Source organism: Melanostigma gelatinosum (genome assembly GCF_949748355.1).
Source record: "Melanostigma gelatinosum genome assembly, chromosome: 20".
NCBI lineage: Eukaryota > Metazoa > Chordata > Actinopteri > Perciformes > Zoarcidae > Melanostigma > Melanostigma gelatinosum.
The window spans coordinates 17,909,836-17,934,251 of NC_136653.1; the positions used below are offsets into that span (position 1 = coordinate 17,909,836).

The window sequence follows — 24,416 nt, forward strand, 5'->3', positions numbered from 1 at the left end:
TTCCTCCTCTCCTCCACACTAAATCCAGCATGTAGTGTTTGGCAGGGGATTTGTTGCTGCAGCCTGAATCACTTTGATATTAATATCTGTAAAAGCCTCTGATTATGAAGTGCTGAAAAAAAAACCCTGCAGCATGGAAACCCTGGAACACGGCTCTCAAGGATTGTTACCCAGAACTCTCTTTCATCAAATCTGAGTTACGAGCGAGAGAAGTCACCTCATTAGCTAAAAAGCCTGTGATGCTGACTGTGATGCTCATAAATATCACACAAGTATTTTATTTTCCCTTCTGCGGAAACCAACTTCTCTCTCTCGCTCGTGTGTGTTTGCACGAAGAGGCTCGTTCACGCAGAACTTCTTCTTCTGCTTTATCAACTCAAACCAAAGTCCAGGACTTACCGGCCTGTGGTTTACAGCCGCTCTGATGTGCCTTTAACTGACCGATATTGCTGTGGCATCACTATTTGTTTACGCAGGCTTAAAGTCGACTGTGCTTCTTCAGCTCATCGGTCTCTGCCGTGCTCGACTGAGGCCTGAATCCAATATCTGCTGTTGTTATCTTCCATCTTCCTGTGGGGGAAGATCACAGGATTCCTGCTTCGACTATCCAAACTAAACAGGATGCATTTAGGATGCTGAATGTGGAATCAAAATACAATAAAGTCTTTAAACTAATTTTTTTTTTATTGTGCCAGCTGTTCTCCCTCAACTACTATCTACTCGTCCACTTCAATGTTTGTTCATTTTAAACAAACATGATATTTTGACTGAATAATCAGCTGCAATGTGGATGTAGGCAAATAATAATACAGCTAGAACCATCTGGTTCAGAAAATGGCATCAGTGAACTGTAATGCAGCCTTTAAAACCAGAAAAAGACACTTGTGTCATATTACGATATCCAAGATCTTAGATGTCTGGCGTCGTATCATGATATCGATATATTATCGATATGTGGCTCAGTCTATTTTTCCCACCCATGTCTAGCCATCGCGTCACGATGGCTTAGCTCAAACTCTTTTTGGTTCCTTACACAGAGAAAAGTGTTTATTTTCTCTCTCCATTGGCCTCCATTGGGATTTGTTTTTTTGTGAGCGAGTGAGCTGGAACTTTTGAAAAGCCTCGCTGCGTGTTACAGATGGGCGATTTATAAACGGCTGACTGTTTTGAGTGGAGGCTGAATGAGCCAGGCAATGCGGGCAGGAAGGTGGAGAAGATGGAGCCGAGTGCTTTTATATCACAGCGAGCGCTTTGAAACAAAGCAAAAGCCGGGGAGGAGATAAATGGGTTGGCAAAGGAGCTGCAAAGTTATAGGGGGATTAGAAAGGATTAATCCAAAACATGCAGAAGAGGGCAGGGGGGGGGGGGGCGGGGGTACGAAGTGACATTGTTTAGCCTTTATGCCCAGAGACACTTAGCTCCCACCGCCACCAACATCCTTCAGGGGGGCAACCCCTGCTGTTTGTGTCCAGAGAGCCCCGGGGCTCCACTGACATGGATCAGAGAGGGGGAGGGGGGGAGACGGGGATGATGGGGGGGAGATCAAGATATGTGGGGGGAGGTGAGGTTGGGAGCGGGTTCAGAGGGATGGAAGGAATCGGAGGAGACGGAGGTTGAGAGGAAAGAGGCCGATGGATGGTTAGGGGTGAGAGGTAGGGAGAAGGACTGGTGGGTTGGGGGGGGGGGAGAAAAGGGGATGAAAGGGTGAGGTGGGGCTGGAGCTGAGACGAGGATCAAGGACAGGCTGAGAGAGCGAGAGAGGGGGGATTTAGTTTAGGGGCATTGATCTGCGAGCCCCGGGGTCAAACAGGGTGAACAGCGCTTAGACAGGCCGCTGCACAGCTGACATGCATGTTACATTCTCATGTCGTATATCCTCACAGGGGGGAGGAGTTTATTTGTAAACAGTTAATACTTTTGTGGATATAATGGCCAAGTTTAATGTTTATCATGCTACTTAACTATGACTGTGTCTACTGTAGTGCAGCTGTTTAGACCAGAAAACATTTGTACATGAAATCTCTCATATCATGATAATGAAATGGATTACGGTCTGATAATTCTACATTAAACATGAGCACAGATGCAGCAGAGTCCATATATCTGCAGTGTTACCTGCCATGAAGTGTGAGCAGGTCGCCCTGAATAAAACGACGCCCTCTCTCGCTCTCTTCCCCCCCCCCTCCCTCAGTGGAAGCAGCGGGGGTAGCAGCAGCCGGGAGAACAGCGGCGGCAGCAGCATTGGCATTCCCATCGCTGTGCCTACGCCCTCCATCCCCAACTCTGGACCAGGTGAGCTTTGCTAGCTGCACATCATGCAGTGACTGTAACCAGCCTCTCTCCTTACTGATATTGGATGAGGGCAGGAATGCAGTGGAACAGCTTCAGGCATTTTCTTTATTTTAAACCTGTAATAGATCCTGCCCCACCCTGATTTACAGCGCCGCCAACCCGCCGAAGATCTGTGGTACTCTTTCCCATGCTCCAAAAAGTGGCTTGAGTATATAAAAAGAACAAATATCGATTTATAATCCAAAACAAAATCAGTTTCTTGCACTTGGAAGTCTGGTGTGTTCGCCCGGTGTGAAATGAGATAACGTTCTTTAAACATTGACAGGAAATGATGAGAAAGCGACTGCGCTGTTTGCACAGTGCTCCTACCTGTGAGAGGGTTTCCTTCGGTGCAGTAGACAGAGTAGCTGCTGCATAACACTTCATACTACTACATGCCTTTCGTGTACAAATTTAAATACAATACACATGAATGTTCCAATGATGGGCGTTGCTTGACACGTTGTAAATGTAACATGCATGTGCAGATAGTGAGGCCACGCTACACACAAAGCCCATGTTTACCAGACGGGGATTAAGAGTGCCCATTGTGTTCTAAGCACATCTGATTCTCTATTCTACTGTGTGAATAGGCCACGCCGCTTTGGGCCTGCTGCTCTACAGTGGAACAGTCAGGCCGCTGCGTTACACCACGCACACGCCTCAGACACCACTGCGCTTTGACTTGTTTTGAGCTGAACAAGAACTATTTTCGGTTTATGGAGCAGCTTTTTGTAGCTCGGCGCCGGGGATCAGGCCGGCAGCACGGAACTAAGCACAGCTCTGACATTGTCTCCAAGTTGAAAAGGCCTCCCAAGGGGTTCCCTAATGAAGTAGAAGTGTGTTGTGTAACTGAGTCGAGGTGCAGGAGAGCGGCCGAGGACCGACTCTGTCCGGACCTCTGCTTTAAATGGTGACTAATGTCCTTTCAGTCCCGCCCATGTCTGCTCCCCCGGGAGCCCCTCCGCCTCCCCCACCCCCACCTCCTCCTCCTCCTCTTATGGCCGGGTTCGGCCCCCCGCCACCACCACCACCACCACCACCACCTCCACCTCCACCACCTATAGGTGAGACACCTCGACCTCCGAGGCCACTCCTGTGGCCTCTTCTGCCCGGACGCTGGGATAATCATCACGTCTCCTGGGATCTTCTTCTGGTGGAGACGCACAAATAAGGGTGTTGATGGGTTTCTGACTGTTTGTACACACTGCAAGCAAGAGGAAGATTATTTCTGGTTTATGAGTAAACAAAGCTTGGTAAAGACCACTCGTTAGTTCATGAAAATAAGGATTAAAAACGTAATGCTTAACTTTAAACTTGAGTCATGGATGCAACTGTTCTACAAGCTTTTTTATTACCAGTGTCTGAATGTAAAGTTTGAAAACACACGAGGTTTGAATGAAATGTAAATATTTCGGGGATGAGGAAGGCTGTAAATGTGATTGGCTTTTCAGTCGATAAACACGTTGAGCTTCCGCTGGTGGTTCAGCTCTGTAGGAACTGACTTGCTGAGTCGTGCTTGCAGTGTGAACAGACTGCATGTGCTTCTTTTTGGAGACCGGTTGCATACTATGTGATCCTCAGTGGTGGTGGTGCTTCCTTGCTCTTCACTTATCTGCTTTAATTGGCTAATGAAGAAGTCTCGTATCACCTACGGCCTTCAGAATCTCTACAAATTTGACCTCAATCTGCTGCATATCTAGACGGGTCATCCACGCTGACAGACCAGATGATGATTTAACAACATAAATTCAAGCCCTCTAAACTGAGGCACTCACAGAATGTGGGAAGAAAAGTGATGGTGGTTAAAGCTGCATCAGGGAAAATGTCTTTTATTCTCTCTTAAATCATTTCTGGGACTGAAGAAGGCCGATCTGGAGCCGGTTGCACCAGCTGTTGATAAATCCAAACTTAGCCTCGAGTGATAGTTCAAGTGTTTACGAAGTGAATAACTGTATGCATCACTTATTTAAAACAGGTTGCACCACACTCATGAGCTCCATCAGATCCATCTTTATGTTTTATAATATTTACACCCAGTAAATGCAGATGTTGCGTAGCTTACTGAACCAGCTGCCAGAGCTAACGTTAGCTTGCTAACATGTGACCTGTTTAGATTTAGAAGGAAAATAAGATTTTAAATTGCATTTTTTATTTCCTATGAATGCACAACCAACTACAAGCCAACAACCTTACACTAGCTTGCATGTTTGGCTATTTCCCCTTAATTCTAGACTAATAGACTTACTAACTCAACTAAAGCACCATTTCTCCATGTCTGCATATCGAAACAAAGTCATGCCTACATTTACAACGCATCGTCTGTTAATGGTGCAACCTGATTTAGTTAACCGCGACCTTGAAATGAGCTAGGAGTCACTAAGTACAGCCGATAACGCCGTCCCGACACCGCTAGCTCTGTTAGCACAGTTAGCTACGAGCATGCCGGCTCAGGCGTCGCCATGTTGAGAGCCATTGAGAGGCAATCAGAATGCTACCTATCTTTCACCTTTAAGAAGTAATTGCTCCCAAAAAAAACAGGACACTAAAATACAAAACTCAATTCTGTGACTGCTAGACTCACAGCTGATGTCACAAACTATGACTTCTGGGTAATTCAATATTGCCTAATGGAGCTTTAATATATACGTGGGGTATTGATTCTGAAAAACTGAGTGATACTGGTTTTGATTTAGTGTCAGAGCTCTGCAAAGGTGTGTGTGTGTGTGTGTGTGTGTGTGTGTGTGTGTGTGTGTGTGTGTGTGTGTGTGTGTGTGTGTGTGTGTGTGTGTGTGTGTGTGTGTGTGTGTGTGTGTGTGTGTGTGTGTGTGTGTGTGTGTGCTGTAATCTTGAGCAGGATGATCACTTGAAACATGCACTTTTCACCCTCGGAACATCAATGCACATGTTCAGCTATAATTACTTCTGCCGGTGACAGTATGTGGAGAAGTTAGTTTGCTCCTCCGGTTCCACCCTCTCCGATCTGAGAGCGTGTTCTCTCCTGCGTGTTCTCTCCACGTTATCTAGAAATGTGAACAGGAAATACTCCAAAATAAATCTCTTCCTCTTGTTTTCTCACACACATTCGCACTCTTCATCTTCAAATATTTAAATAGATTTAATGTTATAATAATGCTGCTGTCGTCATAGATTATTTGGTTATTCTTGGACACCCGGTGTAAAGATTGACTCAATCATGAAGTCCACCCCGCCCTCCTTGCGATAGCACCCACGTCTTTGACGAGTGTGTGAAGAAGTAGTTTTCTCTGTCTATCCGTGTGAACCTGAAGGGATCCGTCTGTTCTGTTGCAGCTTCTCTTTGCTCACTGGATCGACACTGATGTTACAGTTCTATGTGCAGGATCTATTCAGATGACCTCTGAGGATTCTTGTGTTTTCATTGTACGCCCGTGTAACATCTCTGTGAAACTGTGTCATCATGCATCATATTGACTATTTTCTTTTATCTTAAATGATATTTTCTCTTAACTGTGTTTTTTTTTTGATATTCAGAACATTTCATTGAAATATGTATGCAGGATTTTATATGCAGGCTTCAAATATTTAACAACTTTATTCATCCCCAAAATAAATAGTTGTGCTCCAGATGCTCTTATACATAGAAAAATGAATATATACATAATATAAATGGAATGGAATCACGATCTGTGTTGCTTCCCTATCACACCTGCTTCCTCAAATTGGTTGTTGATTGTCTTTTCATAAGGTGTGGGGCTCTAATCAGTATTTAAAAGCTCAAATAATCTTTTACAACCTTGTTGATTCATGATTTGGGTGCTTCCCCCCCCCCCCCTCCTCGTCCCCTCTCTGTCTCCTCTGTCTAACCCCCCCCCTCCCTTCTCTCTCTGGTCCTCCCTATCTCCTTCCTTCCTTGTCTGTGGGTGTTTCTAGTGGTGGCCCCTGGGCCTGGTCTGGGCCCCGCTCCAATGTCCCTGTTTGGAACCATCTCGCGGCAGATTTCGCGGCACAACCCCTCCAACTCCTCTGTCTCTATGGTTTCGGCCACGGGCACCTACCGCCGGGCGCCGTCGGTCACTTCCCAGTTCTCCTTGCTGCAGCAGCAGCAGCAGCAGCAGCAGCAGCAACAGCTACAGCAGCAGCAGCAGCAGCAGCAGCAGCAACAACAGCAGCCTCATATTAATGGAGGCACTCCTGGCTATGGCCAGAACTCAAGTAAGGCCCGTCTGTCTCCAGTCCCAGCCTGTTTTATAGATCCTCAACTGTCCCCGAAGCACAAAACGTCACATTTTTCCAAATCATGCACAGTCACGAACTAAAGTGAGTTAACCTTTGAAGTCGCCGACCAATATTTCATCTTTGCAAGTGAGTCACTGCTGTCTGAAGGTCCAGATTGACCAGAATTATTGACTTTTTAACGTCCAAAACAACACCCACCTTGTCTGATTTAAAACTTTCCTTTTTTCTAAGCTCTCCACATGCGCAGTAAACAACTTAACAATAAACCACTTACCTTACTTCTCTATTTGTTTCTGGCGAAACACCTGGACTGTATTCTAAAAGCAGAAAATACAAGATGTATATATTTCAAAATGTAGACTTAAAGATTGTAGATTTATAAAGTATATTTTGTACTTCTGACTCACAGTACTTGACCTCCAAAATGATCATTTGTACATTAATTAATCAGCTGGTGTTACCTTGACTTTTTAATGCCTACACGACAAACGTGGAAAAGTAAATGAAGAGCACGTTTAACAACAACAAAACTATCTCAAAACATTCATTTACAAACTCATTAGTCTGTTCACTACTTCCCGAACACATCTTCGCTTAAACCGTAATATATTTAAAACACTAAACGGTCATCTGACGTGTTTTCAACAGATTTTTGCGAAGATGCTCATCATTTTGTGGGTGAGGTACTTCTCTACGTCTGATGGTGCGGGTTAAGGCTTTTTATCTGACTGTGGGATGTCTTTAATATTCATCAAGAGCGCCTCGTCCTTGGACTCGATGTCTGCTTGTAATATAAAGTCACAATATATTCGGTAAGCAATATATGCGAAGTCTGAAACCGTACACTTGGTGTGGTGATGACGTGATCCGTATCTGGATACATTGCAGAGATTAAGACATCTGTTCCGGGGGCCTTTGCTTTTACAACCGTTTTTAAAATGAACAACACTCGTCCGGGCAGAATCCCTCTAATTAATGTCACTTTTTTAAAGAAAAGACTTCTTAGCTTCTGCCGTTACTCAACGCTTTAGAAACCAGCAAGAAGTGCAGTTGAGTGATCTTTCAACTTGCCGGGAGGATATATATTTTTCTTCCCCCTCTTAAGAATGTGGTCACACTGTATGTTATGCATTCACACCTGGCTGAGATCCCATCACAACACCACCTGCCAGACTCCAGATGTGGCCGATCGCGTTCCGGTCACAGTGTGCTCGGCGTGCATTTACACCAGACATGAACACGCCGTTCATGCCGGGTGTGAAGGACGACGTCGTGTCTCATCTCGTGCATTCACAGAAGCACCTGGGTTCGATGTGTTTGATCAGTCTCTGTGGCACTAACTTTGGATTGATCTCATCCTTTTTAAATATAAATTAAGAATTTGAAGTAGGGCTGAACAATATCTAATGAGTCATAATTATTCAGACTTTTATGGAAAAACATATTTAAATCAGAGATCTGTACCAAAGAAAATGTTTTTTTTTGAGTCTGTAGATGCTGTGCAGGTCAGGACGTCTCTGCTGCACAACTTAATTTAATTTAAAATGATATTTTGACACGCACTGAGATTTGAAATTGCAGCAGGCCATAATGTGATCTTGTCAAATAATTTCGATTACTCAGCCGTGATTCAAAGCACTCTGAACAGATCTGAGTTCAGCGGGTTTGCCTGGGATCTGGGTTGAGGTTGAAGGACCTGCAGTGCAAACAGCGCCTCCCTCTGGCCACCAGCACCTCTCACCGTGGGAGCTGTCTGATGGACAGAAATCAAGCCTAATCCTCAGTTTATCCTCTGGCCTCAGTGATCCCCAGATGCCATGTGAATGTGAAATCTCATCGCAGACGTCACTCAACTTCTCAGCATTCGTGTCTGATCTGTGGAGACGCTGCAGCTACAGACCGTTCATTTAATTCATCTGTTGATTCAATAATTGGTCTTTTTTTAATATATATTCTTTAAAAATCAAATTTGGACTTTATTAAATGTCTTTGAGTCGACGGGTGAACTAATTAGACGACGCTGTCACTCTGTTTCTGTTGCACATCACTCTCTCTGTACGACGTGTTCACGCTCACAGTTCTTGCGTCTGTCAGTACTGTTTGCTTGGGATTGAGGTACTTTACACTGTCTTCTTGTCACTGATGGGCTTTCTCTCTTCTTTCTGTGTGCACTCTCTCTCTCACACTCTCTCTCTCTCTGTCTCTGTCTTCCTCTCTGCCTTCCTGTCTTCCTCTCTGCTGGGCTTTCAGTGTCTGTTGCTCCTCCTCCCCCCATGCCACAGCTGACTCCACAGATACCTCTGACTGGCTTTGTGGCCAGGATGCAGGAGAGCAGTAAGTGAAGAGGCCAAGACATACTTTTCCTCCTCATCTGTAGCAACCACTCCCATTTCTAGAACACCCAGCATGCATTGTGCTTGTTCATCCCCCCCCCCCCCCCCCCCCCCCAACACTTCTTCCCTGTCTGTCCTTTTAGCAGCAATGGACCGTCCAAGAATGGGTCTCATTAGAGTGCCGTCATTTTTTCTGCTGTTTGGAGACAGATTTATCTCTTCAGCTACTAAACTGCACTGCTACTGTTTCTAAGTAGCAATAAAGCTACGTCACTGTCATGGCAGTTTTTAAATATGTGCAGTGGAGAAGCCACCAACTGAGATAGTTGAGGCAGCCACCTGTTGTTTTCAGTGATTTGGTCTCATGCAGAGTATTTGATCACTGACTGAAGTGTTTGTACGCTGAACGTAGCTCTGCAGGGTTGAGCTGAGGTGAATGATAATGTTTAGATGGAGCCTGAGGTCCCTGCAAAATACAACCGGAGAAGATTGGACTCTTCACTGCCCCCTGCTGGACAAAACACCCGCATTACATTCAAATATTCAGTTCAGGGAGAATTGGTAACTTGAGATTTCTGCGGTAGATATTTGTTAACAACTAACACATGGATGCTGTCACACAAACCTAACCTACTAATTCAGAGCATGACACAGCATGGAATCATTTAACATCATGCAAGTGTTGATAAATCAAGAGGCTTAAACATACAGCATATAATCTTATTAAGTGAAGTCCTAACTGGTGATGCTGCCTGCTTGATGAATTTAACATTCAAATACCGTCCTTTCATAAACTCGTCATTATTTCTGCATGATTCAGTTGACCGGTGCTCCTCGAGGCTTTTTATAACCTGACAACCCCAAAATAACCTCACTTTTCCCGTCTCTGTCCATCAGTTGCAGATACTCCCACTCCGCCTCCCCCTCCGCCCCCAGACGACATCCCCATGTTCGATGACTCCCCTCCACCCCCGCCGCCTCCTCCAGTGGACTACCAGGAGGAGGAGGACGCGTCCGTGGTGCAGTACAGCGACCCGTACGCCGACGGAGACCCGCAGTGGGCGCCCAAGAGCTACGTGGAGAAAGGTTTGTGCACGCGACCACTTCCCGGATATCAAAAGCACCAAAACATTTAAGATACTCGTCTCTACTTAACAACAAACGTTAGGTACTAGAGATACGAGTCTCGACTTACAAAACAAAGGTTGGATACTAGAGGTACTAGTCTCTACTTAACAACAAATGTTGGGTACTAGAGATACTCGTCTCTACTTAACAACAAACGCTGGATACTAGAGATACTAGTCTCTACTTAACAACAAACGTTGGATACTAGAGATACTAGTCTCGACTTACAAAACAAACGTTGGATACTAGAGGTACTAGTCTCTACTTAACAACAAATGTTGGGTACTAGAGATACTCGTCTCTACTTAACAACAAACGTTGGGTACTAGAGATACTCGTCTCTACTTAACAACAAACGTTGGATACTAGAGATACTAGTCTCTACTTAACAACAAACGTTGGATACTAGAGATACTAGTCTCGACTTACAAAACAAACGTTGGATACTAGAGGTACTAGTCTCTACTTAACAACAAATGTTGGGTACTAGAGATACTCGTCTCTACTTAACAACAAACGTTGGGTACTAGAGATACTTGTCTCTACTTAACAACAAACGTTGGATACTAGAGATACTAGTCTCTACTTAACAACAAACGTTGGATACTAGAGATACTAGTCTCGACTTAACAAACGTTGGGTACTAGAGGTACTAGTCCCGACTCAACAAACGTTGGGTACTAGAGATACTAGTCTCGACTTAACAAACGTTGGGTACTAGAGGTACTAGTCTCGACTTAACAAACGTTGGGTACTAGAGGTACTAGTCTCGACTTAACAAACGTTGTGTACTAGAGGTACTAGTCTCTACTTAACAACAAACGTTGGGTACTAGAGGTACTAGTCTCTACTTAACAACAAACGTTGGGTACTAGAGGTACTAGTCTCGACTTAACAAACGTTGGGTACTAGAGGTACTAGTCTCTACTTAACAACAAACGTTGGATACTAGAGATACTAGTCTCTACTTAACAAACGTTGGATACTAGAGTTACTAGTCTCTACTTAACAACAAACGTTAGATACTTGAGATACTAGTCTCTACTTAGCAACAAACGTTGGGTACTAGAGATACGAGTCTCTACTTAACAAATGTTGGATACTAGAGGTACTAGTCTCTACTTAACAACAAACGTTGGGTACTAGAGATACTAGTCTCTACTTAACAACAAACGTTGGGTACTAGTCTCTACTTAACAACAAACGTTGGGTACTAGAGATACTAGTCTCTACTTAACAAACGTTGGATACTAGAGATACTAGTCTCTACTTAACAACAAACGTTGGGTACTAGTCTCTACTTAACAACAAACGTTGGGTACTAGAGATACTAGTCTCTACCTAACGACAAACGTTGGGTACTAGAGATACTCGTCTCTACTTAACAACAAACGTTGGGTACTAGAGATACTAGTCTCTACTTAACAAACGTTGGGTACTAGAGATACTTGTCTCTACTTAACAACAAATGTTGGATACTAGAGATACTAGTCTCTACTTAACAACAAACGTTGGATACTAGAGATACTAGTCTCGACTTAACAAACGTTGGGTACTAGAGATACTAGACTCGACTTAACAAACGTTGGGTACTAGAGGTACTAGTCCCGACTTAACAAACGTTGGGTACTAGAGGTACTAGTCTCGACTTAACAAACGTTGGGTACTAGAGGTACTAGTCTCGACTTAACAAACGTTGGGTACTAGAGATACTTGTCTCTACTTAACAACAAACGTTGGATACTAGAGATACTAGTCTCTACTTAACAACAAACGTTGGATACTAGAGATACTAGTCTCGACTTAACAAACGTTGGGTACTAGAGGTACTAGTCCCGACTCAACAAACGTTGGGTACTAGAGGTACTAGTCTCGACTTAACAAACGTTGGGTACTAGAGGTACTAGTCCCGACTTAACAAACGTTGGGTACTAGAGGTACTAGTCTCGACTTAACAAACGTTGGGTACGAGAGGTACTAGTCTCTACTTAACAACAAACGTTGGATACTAGAGGTACTAGTCTCTACTTAACAAGCGTCTGACTTCCGGGTTGTTGTTTTTCTTCAGTGGTGGCCGTCTACGACTACAACAGGGACAAGGACGACGAGCTGAGCTTCATGGAGGGGGCGATCATCTACGTCATCAAGAAGAACGACGACGGTTGGTTTGAGGGCGTGTCCGGCGGTGTCACCGGGCTGTTCCCTGGCAACTACGTGGAGTCCATCATGCACTACGTGGACTGAGGAGTAAAGAGTAAAGTCTATTTATTCAGTCGTATCGTAATCCACTGAGAGACTGACCGCCGACATTCTTGACTCCTGAGATAGACGTAACTGTATGATCTCCCCCCTTTTTTTTGATATGACAGAATCTTCTTTCCCTTATCGATTGCAAATAAAATGAAAAGTAATATCTATTGAGTTTATTTTTTGGTGTTATATGGGCGGGTTGGGGACTTTTATGGAATATGTACAAAACAAAATGCTTCTAAAGAATTGGACTGCACGCGTTGAACTCATAAGACGATGGTCACACAGCTGAAGGATGTACGACATCATCTTGCCTGGACAAAAAAAATAAAAAATATTAGCGAGTCAAAGTCCTTTTTTTTTTTTTTGTGAACATGAGATTTGATGGAACAAATAAAACTCCTTCAGTCGAAGTGTTTCTACTGTCAGTTGTACATAACGAGAGCTGCAGCCGCTCGGGGTTTCTGTAATGTGAATTCAGTGAATGTCGATTATATGATTAGAAGTGGCGCCCTCCTCGACCCCCTCATTCGTTAAATAGGATGGCCTGTCAATAACTCACCAATTAAAAGTACAATTACTCCTGAAAATCAGTCTTTGCATTAAAGCATGCAAAATGTTAAGAGATATAATGTAATCTTAAGTTTATTGCCATTCTGCTTCTATTATGTTGTAAATGTATTCACCTTTTATTTTTATTACACTGTTGAAATCACTGAACGTTTTTAGACTGAAGTAAATTCTCAAGCTTCCCCCACATGGTCTCACGCGTCCTAAATGACACTTTGCATTTGGTCTTAAAAAATTTAAACTGAATTTACTTTCTCATCCGTTTGAGGCAGGAGATCACATTCCATTTTAAAAGATTGTCACATCACTGTTATTTTATACTAATCCACATCAAATCCGTGGGATCCATCGGTGACTGTGCTTCTGATAGAACAGCGGATAGATAGCGTGCCCGACACCGCAGATGTAACGTAGACCAATAAACAACTAATGCCTTCACAGACCTGCTCCGGGTTTAAAGGACCTCGTTGAATATGAGATCCTCCGGGCTGCACAGGTGTACATATTTTAAAATCATCAGCTGTCACTCAGGTCTAGAATTCATCGTTCCTGTCGGCCCTCGAACGCACCATCTAACACGACGACTTCTTTTATTTTTTACCATTTCAGGATACTGCAGCTTATGCCTTGATATTTTGCCTGCTTGCTTTAGAAATTTCAAATTAAATGAAAAACAATGTTTCCGGCTCAAGCTCGTGGGTAGAAATATTGAAATCTGTCTCCGTCTGCCCTTCATTTGTACATATAATGTTGATTGAAAAAGTAATGTACAGTCTTTTATAATAAACAATTCTATGTACAACATGCATGGTGTGGTCACTTGGTGGAAATCAAAAAAGCACAGATTGAAAAAACAATTGCAGGTTTATTGATCACACAGTCCTTGACGATGTTAAGGCCTTCGTGTAGACAGGGCACTTCTCATTTAATAACATGTCACAAAGACACGACTGTTTGGCCTCAGGTGTGGACGGATCTTGAAAAATAATAATTTACATCGATCCAAACGAACAGATAACAGTTTGTTTGGATTTACAGATTTCGCAACGCCGCCACGGCTCAACACTAGCATGTAAGAACAAATTCAGTCAGAAGTCTGCGAATTTCAAGTTTCGAGTTGCACTAAAACAAAGTGTATCTATTTATGGTATGTAGCAAACAAGCACCAGGGGTCCTTCCAAACCAATCTCCCGTGGTTTTTAAACGTTTGAGAGTTCAGGGTGAGTCTTTTTTTAGTTTTTCCACAGCCAGCTGCCTGAAGTGCTTCCTGGAGGTTCACTTGTCTCTGGTGAGCACCATCTCAGTGAGCCTGATGAGGGCGTCTCTCTCTGCCGACGGCCGGAGCTTACTGATCTGCCTGATGGCTTCTTGACAGTAGCGCTCAGCCAGGCATTTGGTCTGTTCCACGCCGTCGCTCTAAAAACAGAAGAAGAAATATTGTTTTACTGTTCTATACAAAGTGCAAATAACGACAAGTTAAAAGCCTCCATCACCAACTGAAAGCTTAGCTAAGGTTTTGGTCACAATGTTTACTTAATACAAATTACTTAATTTTTTATATTCATCTACCCCATTTAAAAAGTGTCTCATGCAGGAAGCAGATGTTTTTAAACGTCTAGTTTAGGTAGAAACTTATACCAGGAAGCATTGAATGTACACATTTTACAGTGTGTTGCTGGTCATACCTGCAGGACGTACTGCCAGGCTTGATCTATGTCTCCTTTAGAGCTGAAGCGTCTCATGATCAACGCATGGAGCTCAGGGAACTGGAAAGGGAGAAGGAAATTGATGTAAAGGCTGACTGTGTGTTTCAGTAGCTTCATTTAAATGTAGTTTCTACGACACATGCATGACCGACTCTCACCTGTTGACAAGCGAACAGGACCGGCCCGGTGGCCAAGCCCAGTTTGAGATCTGCAGCCGAGGGCTTCCCCAGGTGGCTGGCTCCTGACGTGAAGTCCAAGACATCATCCACCAGCTACAGGTCAGAGAGGAATTAACCCATAGAATCAGACAGAATTATGTCCTGAATCGATGAGATATCCTTCCAGTAGAGGAGTTTCTTATGTTTTACATGCTTTAGCTTGCAAGGAGTAAAATAAAAAGATTAAAGCAGAAACTAAAGCAGAAATTACCTGAAATGCAATGCCAACGTTCTCCCCATACTTGTAGGCTATTTCATGAACTTTCGGATCAGACGTTACCTGAACGCACACCTTGGATGACACAGAAGAGACAAAGAACATTTGAGTAGAAACAGTCTCTTCTTCTGCGCCGTGATATTTGTGTGAAACAGAACGTACATACTGCTTTACAGCTGTTTGCAATGAGACTCGCCGTCTTCTTGAAGGTTTTCTCCAGGTAGTGTTTGAATCTCTCGTTCTCATTCTCCTTGGAGCCCAGCTGCATGAATTCACCTGGAAGCCCAGAGTTTACAGATTAGGGAGTTTGGTAATGGACGTACTGTACAAGCAGACTTTGGGTTGTGACCCTAAGCTGTATTTAAAGATGGGCGACATGACAGCTCCCCAAAAGTGAAGCCAAAACATCTAGATCGCCCTCTGGTGGCTGGCTGCAGTATAGAATATAAGCTCTACTCCTTCCATGTTAGCAGATGGGACATGAGCCAAACTAAATAAAAAAATCTAAGTACATCTCGAATACATTTCTTCCACAGATGGTTTCTGTCATTTTAGGTAGTTCTTATCATGGTTTTTAATGCTATTTGACTTTAACTTTATTTAAACTGCTTCCAATGTGCTTTAAAAAAGAAAAAAAGAAAAAACTACCAAGTACAGCTTTTATTACTAAGGTGGCACGAACAATGGAATTTCTGTACCTCGCACCAGATCCTCCATCACCTGCGACATCACTTTTACGACTGTGTTGTCCCCAATACGAGCCATGGCCATGGAGGCAGTCGAAAGGATGAAATCTCCAGCCAAGATGGCCTTGAGATAAAAAATAAATATGTATATCCTTAAAATGAAGTAGTATAGAGAAAAATAAATGTTTTCCAGCATATTTATTTTCTCTTACCTTTTTTTCCCCCCACACCTCATTGATGGTTCTCTTTCCCCGTCGTTTATCTGATCCGTCGATGACATCGTCGTGCACCAAGCTGGCAGTGTGGATCATTTCTGCGATCATAGCTATGGTCCTCTGCCCCGGGAGCAAATCTCTACGGAGGACACGGACCGACAGAGGAAATAAAAACCTGGACTGTGCTTTATCACAGGGTGTGGTGCATCCTGGGGTTAACAGTAGCAGTAAATACATAGTAGATCTGGAGGGATCCACAGCTTACCCGGCTCTGTTGCTGTGAGCGTTGAGCGCCCGGGCCATTAGGACAACAATCATCGGTCGTATGGCTTTGCCCTTCCCATCGAAGTAGTAGTCACAGAGCGACTTCAGCTCCTCTCTGGATACAAATAGCTCCTGTGAGGCAGGGGAATAAAATCATTTATAACAAATATCTTGGATGGCTCACTTGTTATGCGTTTCACATGTAGGGACACAATAGTAAGAACGCTCTCTGTATTAGAGAAAGTACCTTTCTGATGTCATCATATAAATTTGTTAAATCTTTCTGTGCTAATGTGAACGGGTCCTTCAGCTTCACGTCAGTGTGTACGTTCTGTCTGCAACAGCAAGACTGTAGTGTTGGATTCAGCAGCCGGGAAGTGTGTCTGGAGACAAAGACAAACAAACTGTCAAATATATATATACAGAAAATAAGGTAATTACTATTTATAGTATTGTTATACCTACAACCGTAGATCCTTGGTACTACAACAATTTCATGTGATATAAATCTTACATTGCTTGAGATTTAACCAAAATTGCTAAGGTATAATGTGCTAATACGGTGACCGTCACATTTATGTGCACAACTGCTGTAAATAGTTGTTGGTTATGATAACTCACCTGGGTAGAGATGTGGTGGAGGTGAAGGTTTTTGGGAGCATCTGTGTCGGTAGAGCCGATGGCTGCCCCTGAAGCAACAGAGGACATGAGACCAAAAAGGATTTTAGACTATTTAAATACTTTAAAGGCCAACAGAGTCAACAGAACAATTGACCCCAAACAGGTGGTGGAAATCTTGTAGTTTTTACTCTTTTTAGCATTTGTACTGTTATTGTTGGAAATCAAAATATGTTTATGTGTATTTGTACACATACTTAACCAATACAGCTCAATGTACTTAGGATGAGGATAGAAATGGACATGGAGCTTAAAAACAACAAGCTGAACAAAAGGTACTGAAACTGTAAACAGATAGACTAACAACATGCAATGTCTTCATAAAAGTCAACACTTAAGTGTTAAGTAGCATGTGGGTCACAAATAAATGACATAAAACATCTAGATGGACGTTGACGTTGGTTCGATTTAAAGTAGACAACTATCAAAGTAAAGGACAGCAGTAGATTCATGTCTGTGCAACATTAGACGCAGGTCCTGACCTTTATGGGTGCTGAAGAAGTTCTGCACATGCCAACAACATACCCAGAAGTCAACATGTCCACATTCATTCAGGACATTCTTACGAAACACGAGACACTCTTGCGAAATAAATAAATGGTTAAAATCGTTGATGTTGCATTGCGTAAAAAGTCAGTGAAGTAACGTTGATACGCCGGTTAGCTAGAAAATGACTACCATTCACTTTTCAAACTGAGAGCTCCGCGGTGACCTTCCTGGATTCTCAGCCGGCCAACTCACCTCGCTCCCCGGCCCGGAGCTCCATGATGTCCGCCGGAGACAGACGGTGGAGAACGTGGGCACGGACCGGCCGTTAAAGTGCCTCAAGGTTTCTAATAGACTCCTGCTCGTACAGTTCGTACTCCACCTCCGGCACTGCCTCAGCCACGGGCACGCCATGTTCCCGGAGCGTCTGGGCGTCAGACGGCAGGTTATATAGTTGCGTCACCGGAACCGGAAGTCCGCAACGGACTAGGAATTAGGTTACTGCTAGCTAGCCATATATGGGAGTTTGAGACAAACATTAATTCATTCCTCGAAGGTTACTTATTTTTAATCAGAAATGCAGCGGTAGATGTAAGCAACGGTTGTTTTCCCTTTAAACCGAAGATATAAAATACGTATTCTTACAGGTCTCCGGGGAAATAGCACGGAAAACTGTAGCGTACTATTAGGGGCTAACGTTAGTAGCTGGCTGTAGCTAGCTGTAGCTCTGGCTAGCCCTAGCTTGCTCTAGCTGACTGATTTTACTGGGGTTTTCAAAACAGTTTATTAAACTATAATCTGGGTAAAGTGTAAATGCCGAATAAACTGACCTTTTCGTTCACACACTGCTGTTAAAAACACATTCAAGGTTGAGTCTTAGTCGTTATTATGTTCGTTATTACTTTAAAACTGATACACATTTCCTTAATTTAGGGTCTTCTAACTTAAGGAGTGTTTTGAATGCAGGGTAGAGTATTTTACACTGTGATATTAATACTTTCACAGCATCAGAGTACTTCTTCCCTCCATTGCTGTGTGCATTACCAGCTGGAAATCCTAATTTACCCATTTTCAGATCTACGACTAACTAACGTTACATCAGTGCTTACAGTCCAGTAGCTTTGAGGCAGTCGCTGTGTCTGCGACATGTGGAGCCCCTTTTTAGTCTTTGCTCTGGCAGCAGCATGCAGCTTCACACCTGTACATGTTCTGGAGTTCTGCACTGACCGTGACTACCACAGTCACGACAACACGGCATCAAACAGCCAGCTGTCCCCAAACACTTTCAAATCCAGGTGGAACATGAGCGTCTCAAACCTCATACAGGACCTGGACCGGTTCAGAGTGTCTTGCAAGAAGCTAATAGGTACAGAAGTGATTTACGTGTATTTTTTCATTAGGTCAGTACAAAATGTGTTCCCCAGTTACTGACAGTGATAATGTCGTGATTCAATCATTTCTGTACTGTGCAGAAGCGTTCCCAATCGATGTAGTCTACGGTAACTTTGCTCGCTCTGTAAAGAACTGCATATTCTCCAAATCCATTCCAACACCACTGAAAGGCCCGCTGAGACTGGCAGCAGCTTCCAAGGTGACGTTACAACACCACCAGCAGCATCACAGAGTCTTTACAGTGAAATGTGAAGACTTCATCATGGCTGAATTTGTCTCGACAGGACGTCATCGAGGGTATTTTAGACTTGGATGTGGCTGTAACCCAGTCGGATGATTTCCTGCATTATGCCAGCGGTGGCAGACTGCCACCAGGGTCAATTCCACTTGCTCACAGATATGGAGGATATCAGGTAATGGTTCATTTGTTTCACTGGCATGCATAGTCACTCATCAACTCAGGAATACATATACCAAAAACAAGTGTATTAGCAAAGTCAAGTAAAGTTGGAGGTCTCTGAATCTTCTGTAAGATAATATCTGCGTACATCTGAGACTAGGTCTTGTCACAGGCGATGACTGTGAAATGTATTGATGAATAAACTATTTCATCATCAGTTTGGCTCCTGGGCAGGTCAGCTGGGTGATGGTCGAGCACATTCCCTTGGTCAATATACCAACAGGTGAAAACGAATTAGGTTTCCTCTTGTATTCAAAGTGTATTCAAGGTGCATCACAGTTCCAACGTTAAACCTGTATTCATTATGAAATGTGCCACAGGAAAGGAGAAGTGTGGGAACTGCAGCTTAAAGGCTCTGGGAAAACCCCTTATTCAAGGTATGTTGGACTCCCTTTACACCTTGAGTTAAAATGTGTCTCGTAATCAGATTGTGTTCATATGATTTAACCTGATTACATTTACACCTGGTGTTACTGTGTCTTAAATGTGATCGAGATCACTCTCTTCTTCCTTGTTTCACTTTTTCACATTTGCCAACAGTAGTGATACCAAATGGCAGCAAGAGGCAACTATCTTTAATCTGTCTGAAATGCCAGATATGAATTTGATAATGTCTGATCCAGGTCGGGAGACGGCCGAGCTGTGATCCGATCCTCTGTACGGGAGTTCCTGTGCAGCGAAGCCATGCATTTCCTGGGTGTTCCGACCAGCCGGGCTGCCAGGTGATGGACGAAAGGCAACAGTGTGAAATGTTACGGAGGAAATCTGAATGTTACTGATGTGATGATTTGCTTTGTTTCAGTCTGATTGTCAGTGACGAGCCGGTGACGAGGGATCAATTCTACGATGGCAACGTGAAGACAGAGAGAGGTGCAGCGGTTCATGCAAACACTGGTTTGAACTATTTTTAGTTTACTGGTTCATCACACTGTATGTTTCACTGTATGTTTCTTTTAATGTTTCCAGGAGCTGTTGTTCTCAGGTTAGCCAGGTCATGGTTTCGGATCGGATCTTTCGAGATTTTGTCTCAAAGTGGAGAGATTGATCTCCTGAGGTGATTATGTTCACGTTATCTCTCAGGCTTTCTCATTCTAAGGCCTCCTGTTGCATAAAGTATACTGCAGCTTATTGTTCTGTTGATTTTAGGAAGCTGTTGATCTTTGTGATTGACGAACATTTTCCTTCAATCAGTTCCGATGACCCAGATAAATATTTGGTCAGTAAGATGAAACAGAAATATGTTTTTTTGCCAACTGAATGCAAGGTTTTACTTCTTAATTTAGTTTATAAAATGATTAATTGGAGGAATTAAACTGTTGTTGTGTTTCTGCATGTTGTGTGTTATTCGTTTTTTATGGAACTTCCTAGTTTAATGCTTTGTATTTGGTTGTATTCCCATTTTTCTAGGTGTTTTATTCCACAGTTGTAAATGAAACAGCACATCTGATTGCCCAGTGGATGTCGATTGGGTTTGCACACGGTGAGAACCTGTTGTGGCGGATCGTTTTACCATACAGTTTGAATCCACATCTGCTGATACATATATGTGTTTCATCACATTCATTTATCATTTTACGTCTCATCACAACAGGTGTGTGCAACACGGACAACTTCAGCCTCCTGTCCATCACCATCGATTACGGACCTTTCGGCTTCATGGAGTCGTATAGCCCCAGTGTGTACGACGACGCACGTCTGCGTTTCTTTAACAATAACGGAATGTCCCGTTCTTGTCAAACGGCAAACAAATGTTTCATTTTTGCAGATTTTGTGCCCAACACTTCTGACGATGAGGGCAGATACAGCATCGGAGCTCAGGCCGACGTGGGACTGTTTAACCTCCAGAAGCTCTTGGTGGCTCTCAGTCCGGTGCTTTCTAAACAGCAGGAGAGCAAGTAAGAACACCGCCATAGCTGCTTATATTAAGGGAACTTTAAGTGAGATTTAGTCAACAAATACAAGACCTTTTGAACTTTACTAACCTGGAATGAGGACCCAGTAATGGTGGTCAGCACCTTGTCAAACTGTTTCCTTTGAAGGAATCATTTTGGACTAACTTGTCGTCTTAATCTTCTTTTTTTCAGGGCTAAACATATTTTAAATGGATACGTTGATATTTACCATAAGAGGTAAGGTCCGTGTGAAATGATGATTTGTCCTTTTATATTGTCCCTAATTCTATCTCCAAGCAGTGACGGTGATAGTATATTATTCGCGAGCTGTGTTCATGCATGTGTTTCAGGATTCATCAGCTATTTAAAGCTAAACTGGGGCTTCTGGAGGAAGAGGAGGATGATGGTTTCCTCATTGCCTTCCTGCTTAAGGCAAGTCGTTGCATTGGTACTGTAATAACATATCGACACTGTTCATCTGCAAACATTATTTTTACTCCTAATCTTGTGATTGTTTCGTCAGATGATGGAGGACACACAATCAGACTTCACCATGGCCTTCAGGCAGCTCAGTGAAGTTTCAGCCCAGCGGCTTCACGACAGGGACTTCACACAGGTAGAGCTGAAGCAGCTTCTCGATCTAGTTGAGGAGTTGGTGGCGTCTTTAACATCTGTATCTGGCATCCTTTGTCATCTTGTTTTGTTTTGTGTTAGTTGTGGGCTCTTGAAGACTTGTCGTCCCACAAGCTCTTTTCTGATTGGCTCAGCGTGTACCAGCTCCGGCTCATCCGGTAAGCAAAGAGATGCAGAGTAATGAGACCTTCCACTTACTTTGGTATCCCACGTTTTTCTGAAATGTTCACTAGGTTGTTGTTTTTTCACTATTTGCTATGCTCTCATTTCTATTTGGTGTCATAATGTTTTAACTTTATCGAAGTGGATTTAAAAGTTTGTTTTCTCTGTTCAGACAACAAAATGACAGTGATTTGGATCGTCAGCAGAGGATGAGAAGTAAGCCACTAAATGTACATATTAGTGTTGATTTGAACGTGTAATATGTAACTTTTTGAAGTCTACCAGGAACAAGTTTGTCTGATTGTGAAATATGTCTTGCAGATGTAAATCCCAGATATGTGCTGAGGAACTGGATGGCGGAGTCTGCTATTAGTAAAGCTGAGATAAATGATTTTTCTGAGGTGTGTATATCTATGACTTGTTTCAACAGCATTTATTCGGACATTTTTACGTCATAATGTATTAGGACCTTTTATGACTTCCCATACTATAACTTTTTTATACCATACTTTATCATGACTTTTTATCTAACTTTTTTTGACGTAATATATGAAGGCTTTTTCGACATAGTAACACTTTTTTCGACACACTGTACTTTTTTTTGACAGGCTACACTGTGACTTTTTTCAACAAACTAAGCTATGACTTTTGTGACTATTTGACATATCATGACTTTTTAAATATTGCTCTGACATACCGTTTTTCATTTGAAGTACTCTCCAAAATCAAAGCAGTGCCCACTACTTTTCTGTTACAAGTTGTTCTGATTGTATTTTTCCCTCACTAGGTGGAGCTGCTTCACCATATTCTGTCGTTCCCCTTTGTTACACAAGAGACTGCAGAGGAGGCGGGCTATGCCTCAAGACCTCCCTTTTGGGCTAAGAGGTTAAAGGTCAGCTGTTCCTCCTGAGAGATTCTTGGATTGCGCAAAAGACACTCGTGAAGAAGATTACAGCATACCTGAGCCTTTATGGTATATTTTAGTAAACTGTTTCATGCTGGTGGAAAAAAAGTGGTCCAAAATGTCAAAGTCATGGCTGTTAAATGTTCTCTTCTACTAAAATGACCCACCATGTTGATACAGTGAACAAAAAAGAGTGCAACAGAGGAATTAACATTTTTTGAATGCCATATTGACGCCTAAATATATTCAAAGATGCTACAGCAGAGGGTGTACTGTTTGTTTTAAGACCTAGGTTCACATACAGTATGACTATTCACCCGATTCATATACTTTATGCACACACCAGAGCCTTCACTTTTCAGATTTCAGCAAGTTGTACTCAATGACAAGAAAACCCAATAAAAAAATGATGTTTACGCATGTCTTATGCCAGGTTTTATTTAGCTTGTTAGTCATTTGAAAACTCATCGTGTACTCTGTATATGGGAATTTTCTTTATAGTATTTACAGCCTTCCATGCAAACATGTCAATATGTACAATTCCATGAAAATGTCTCTTTGAACCGTGATGACCACATTATTCATGTTTTCTCTTCAGCAACGTTACAAACTGTGTACAAAATGAACTGTTTTGGTCTTGAGAATAATTACACTTTCACTTAATTCATGCAAGATTATGTCTTGGATAAGGCATCCATAAAAATGGATGGATGGCCGTCTGTTCTCTGGAAGAGATGGAATGATCTCCACTGGCTTCATTTTGGAGATGTTCAGTATTGTTATGGATGTAACGGAGTGGTGCATTCAAGCTATTTTTAGACTCAGGCTAATGAAGACCACGCTTCTTGTTCATGGCCAGCGCCAGTTCTGACATAAAGTCTCCACCTCCACCTCCAGGCATAGATGGTGTAGTTCTCTTCGGCGGAACCGGAGGCATCTTCTTCACCGAGGCAGAAGGCCGTAGCGCTGGTTTTGGGGCAGGTGGAGGTGGAGGAGGTGGCGGAGGGGGTGGAGGGGGTGCTCCAGCCCCTGTGAACATTGGCTGAGGTGGAGGCGGAGGTAAAAATCCTGGATCTAGTGGTGGAGGAGGCAGCCACTGGTCCACACCTCTGAAACTCACTGGGGGTGGCGGTAGTGGGAGGGAGTTCAACGGTGGTGGAGGAGGAAACAGTGAACCAAAGCCAGCAGCCGGAGGAGGGGGTGGAAGGAAGTCCGGCGGAGCGTCGTCTTTGGGTGGTGGTGGCGGGGGAGGAGGGAGGTTGTCCATTACAGGTGGAGGCGGAGGGAAGGTGGTTGGCAGGTGTCGATGAGGGAGGGCAGGTTTCAAAGAACTCTTGGCAGCCAAAGGAGGCGGTGGAACAGGGCGGAATGGGTCCGGAGGTGGTGGCGGAAGGAAGTCTGCCAATGGTGGAGGTGGAGGTGGGACATGTCCGAAGTCCTGAGAAGACAGAATATATCACAATGATTCAACATGCACCTTTTTATGCCATATTATACTATGACTTCTTGGACATTTTATAGACTGAACAATGATAATCAACAGATAGATTGATCATGATCCCCTAAAGAAGAGTTCTGTACCGTAGAAACAGGTCCTGGTTGGGGCTCCTGAGCGTGTCCATTGGCCTGGTTTGGTGATTTGGCTGGCAGAGAAAGATAAACACGGTGAGGTT

General features: G+C 43.3%; 4 protein-coding genes across 11 annotated transcripts in view; 2 read left to right on the forward strand and 2 right to left on the reverse strand.

Moving 5' to 3' along the window:
- abi1a (abl-interactor 1a) overlaps positions 1-13,626 on the forward strand; it is a 40,843-nt gene extending 27,217 nt beyond the window's left edge. For 2 of the 7 annotated variants that reach the window (XM_079291993.1, XM_079291994.1), the window contains 6 exons: positions 2,192-2,292; positions 3,264-3,398; positions 6,244-6,525; positions 8,800-8,883; positions 9,780-9,968; positions 12,079-13,626. In XM_079291993.1, coding sequence (XP_079148119.1) covers positions 2,192-2,292; positions 3,264-3,398; positions 6,244-6,525; positions 8,800-8,883; positions 9,780-9,968; positions 12,079-12,254 — 967 coding nt within the window. In that variant the 3' untranslated portion in view covers positions 12,255-13,626. The remainder of the gene's footprint in view (positions 1-2,191; positions 2,293-3,263; positions 3,399-6,243; positions 6,526-8,799; positions 8,884-9,779; positions 9,969-12,078) is intronic. The other 5 variants (XM_079291996.1, XM_079291997.1, XM_079291995.1 and 2 more) reach the window with 4 other exon arrangements.
- A 69-nt stretch (positions 13,627-13,695) lies between these two features.
- Positions 13,696-17,714, reverse strand: pdss1 (prenyl (decaprenyl) diphosphate synthase, subunit 1; the record flags this gene model as incomplete). Its single annotated transcript, XM_079292544.1, has 11 exons — positions 13,696-14,246; positions 14,516-14,596; positions 14,695-14,808; positions 14,966-15,046; positions 15,138-15,247; positions 15,670-15,781; positions 15,870-16,011; positions 16,138-16,268; positions 16,384-16,519; positions 16,758-16,825; positions 17,556-17,714. The coding sequence occupies 11 exons, from the start codon at positions 17,712-17,714 to the stop codon at positions 14,106-14,108; spliced, it is 1,275 nt and encodes a 424-aa protein (XP_079148670.1). The 3' UTR covers positions 13,696-14,105.
- Positions 17,715-17,826: 112 nt separating this feature from the next.
- Positions 17,827-23,170, forward strand: LOC306794431 (protein adenylyltransferase SelO-like). The gene is made up of 19 exons (XM_079292503.1): positions 17,827-18,666; positions 18,773-18,891; positions 18,977-19,105; positions 19,311-19,375; positions 19,473-19,529; positions 19,776-19,874; positions 19,955-20,022; positions 20,119-20,206; positions 20,299-20,368; positions 20,560-20,632; positions 20,744-20,827; positions 20,918-21,047; positions 21,237-21,281; positions 21,395-21,476; positions 21,568-21,660; positions 21,759-21,835; positions 22,012-22,055; positions 22,161-22,240; positions 22,627-23,170. The coding sequence occupies exons 1-19, from the start codon at positions 18,447-18,449 to the stop codon at positions 22,747-22,749; spliced, it is 1,746 nt and encodes a 581-aa protein (XP_079148629.1). The 5' UTR covers positions 17,827-18,446; the 3' UTR covers positions 22,750-23,170.
- Positions 23,171-23,177: 7 nt separating this feature from the next.
- The window catches only part of apbb1ip (amyloid beta (A4) precursor protein-binding, family B, member 1 interacting protein), a 38,787-nt gene continuing 37,548 nt past the window's right edge, over positions 23,178-24,416 (reverse strand). For both annotated transcript variants that reach the window (XM_079292502.1, XM_079292501.1), the window contains 2 exons: positions 24,325-24,386; positions 23,178-24,181 (listed from right to left, as the gene is read on the reverse strand). In XM_079292502.1, the coding sequence (XP_079148628.1) occupies positions 23,570-24,181; positions 24,325-24,386 (674 nt within the window). In that variant the 3' untranslated portion in view covers positions 23,178-23,569. The remainder of the gene's footprint in view (positions 24,182-24,324; positions 24,387-24,416) is intronic.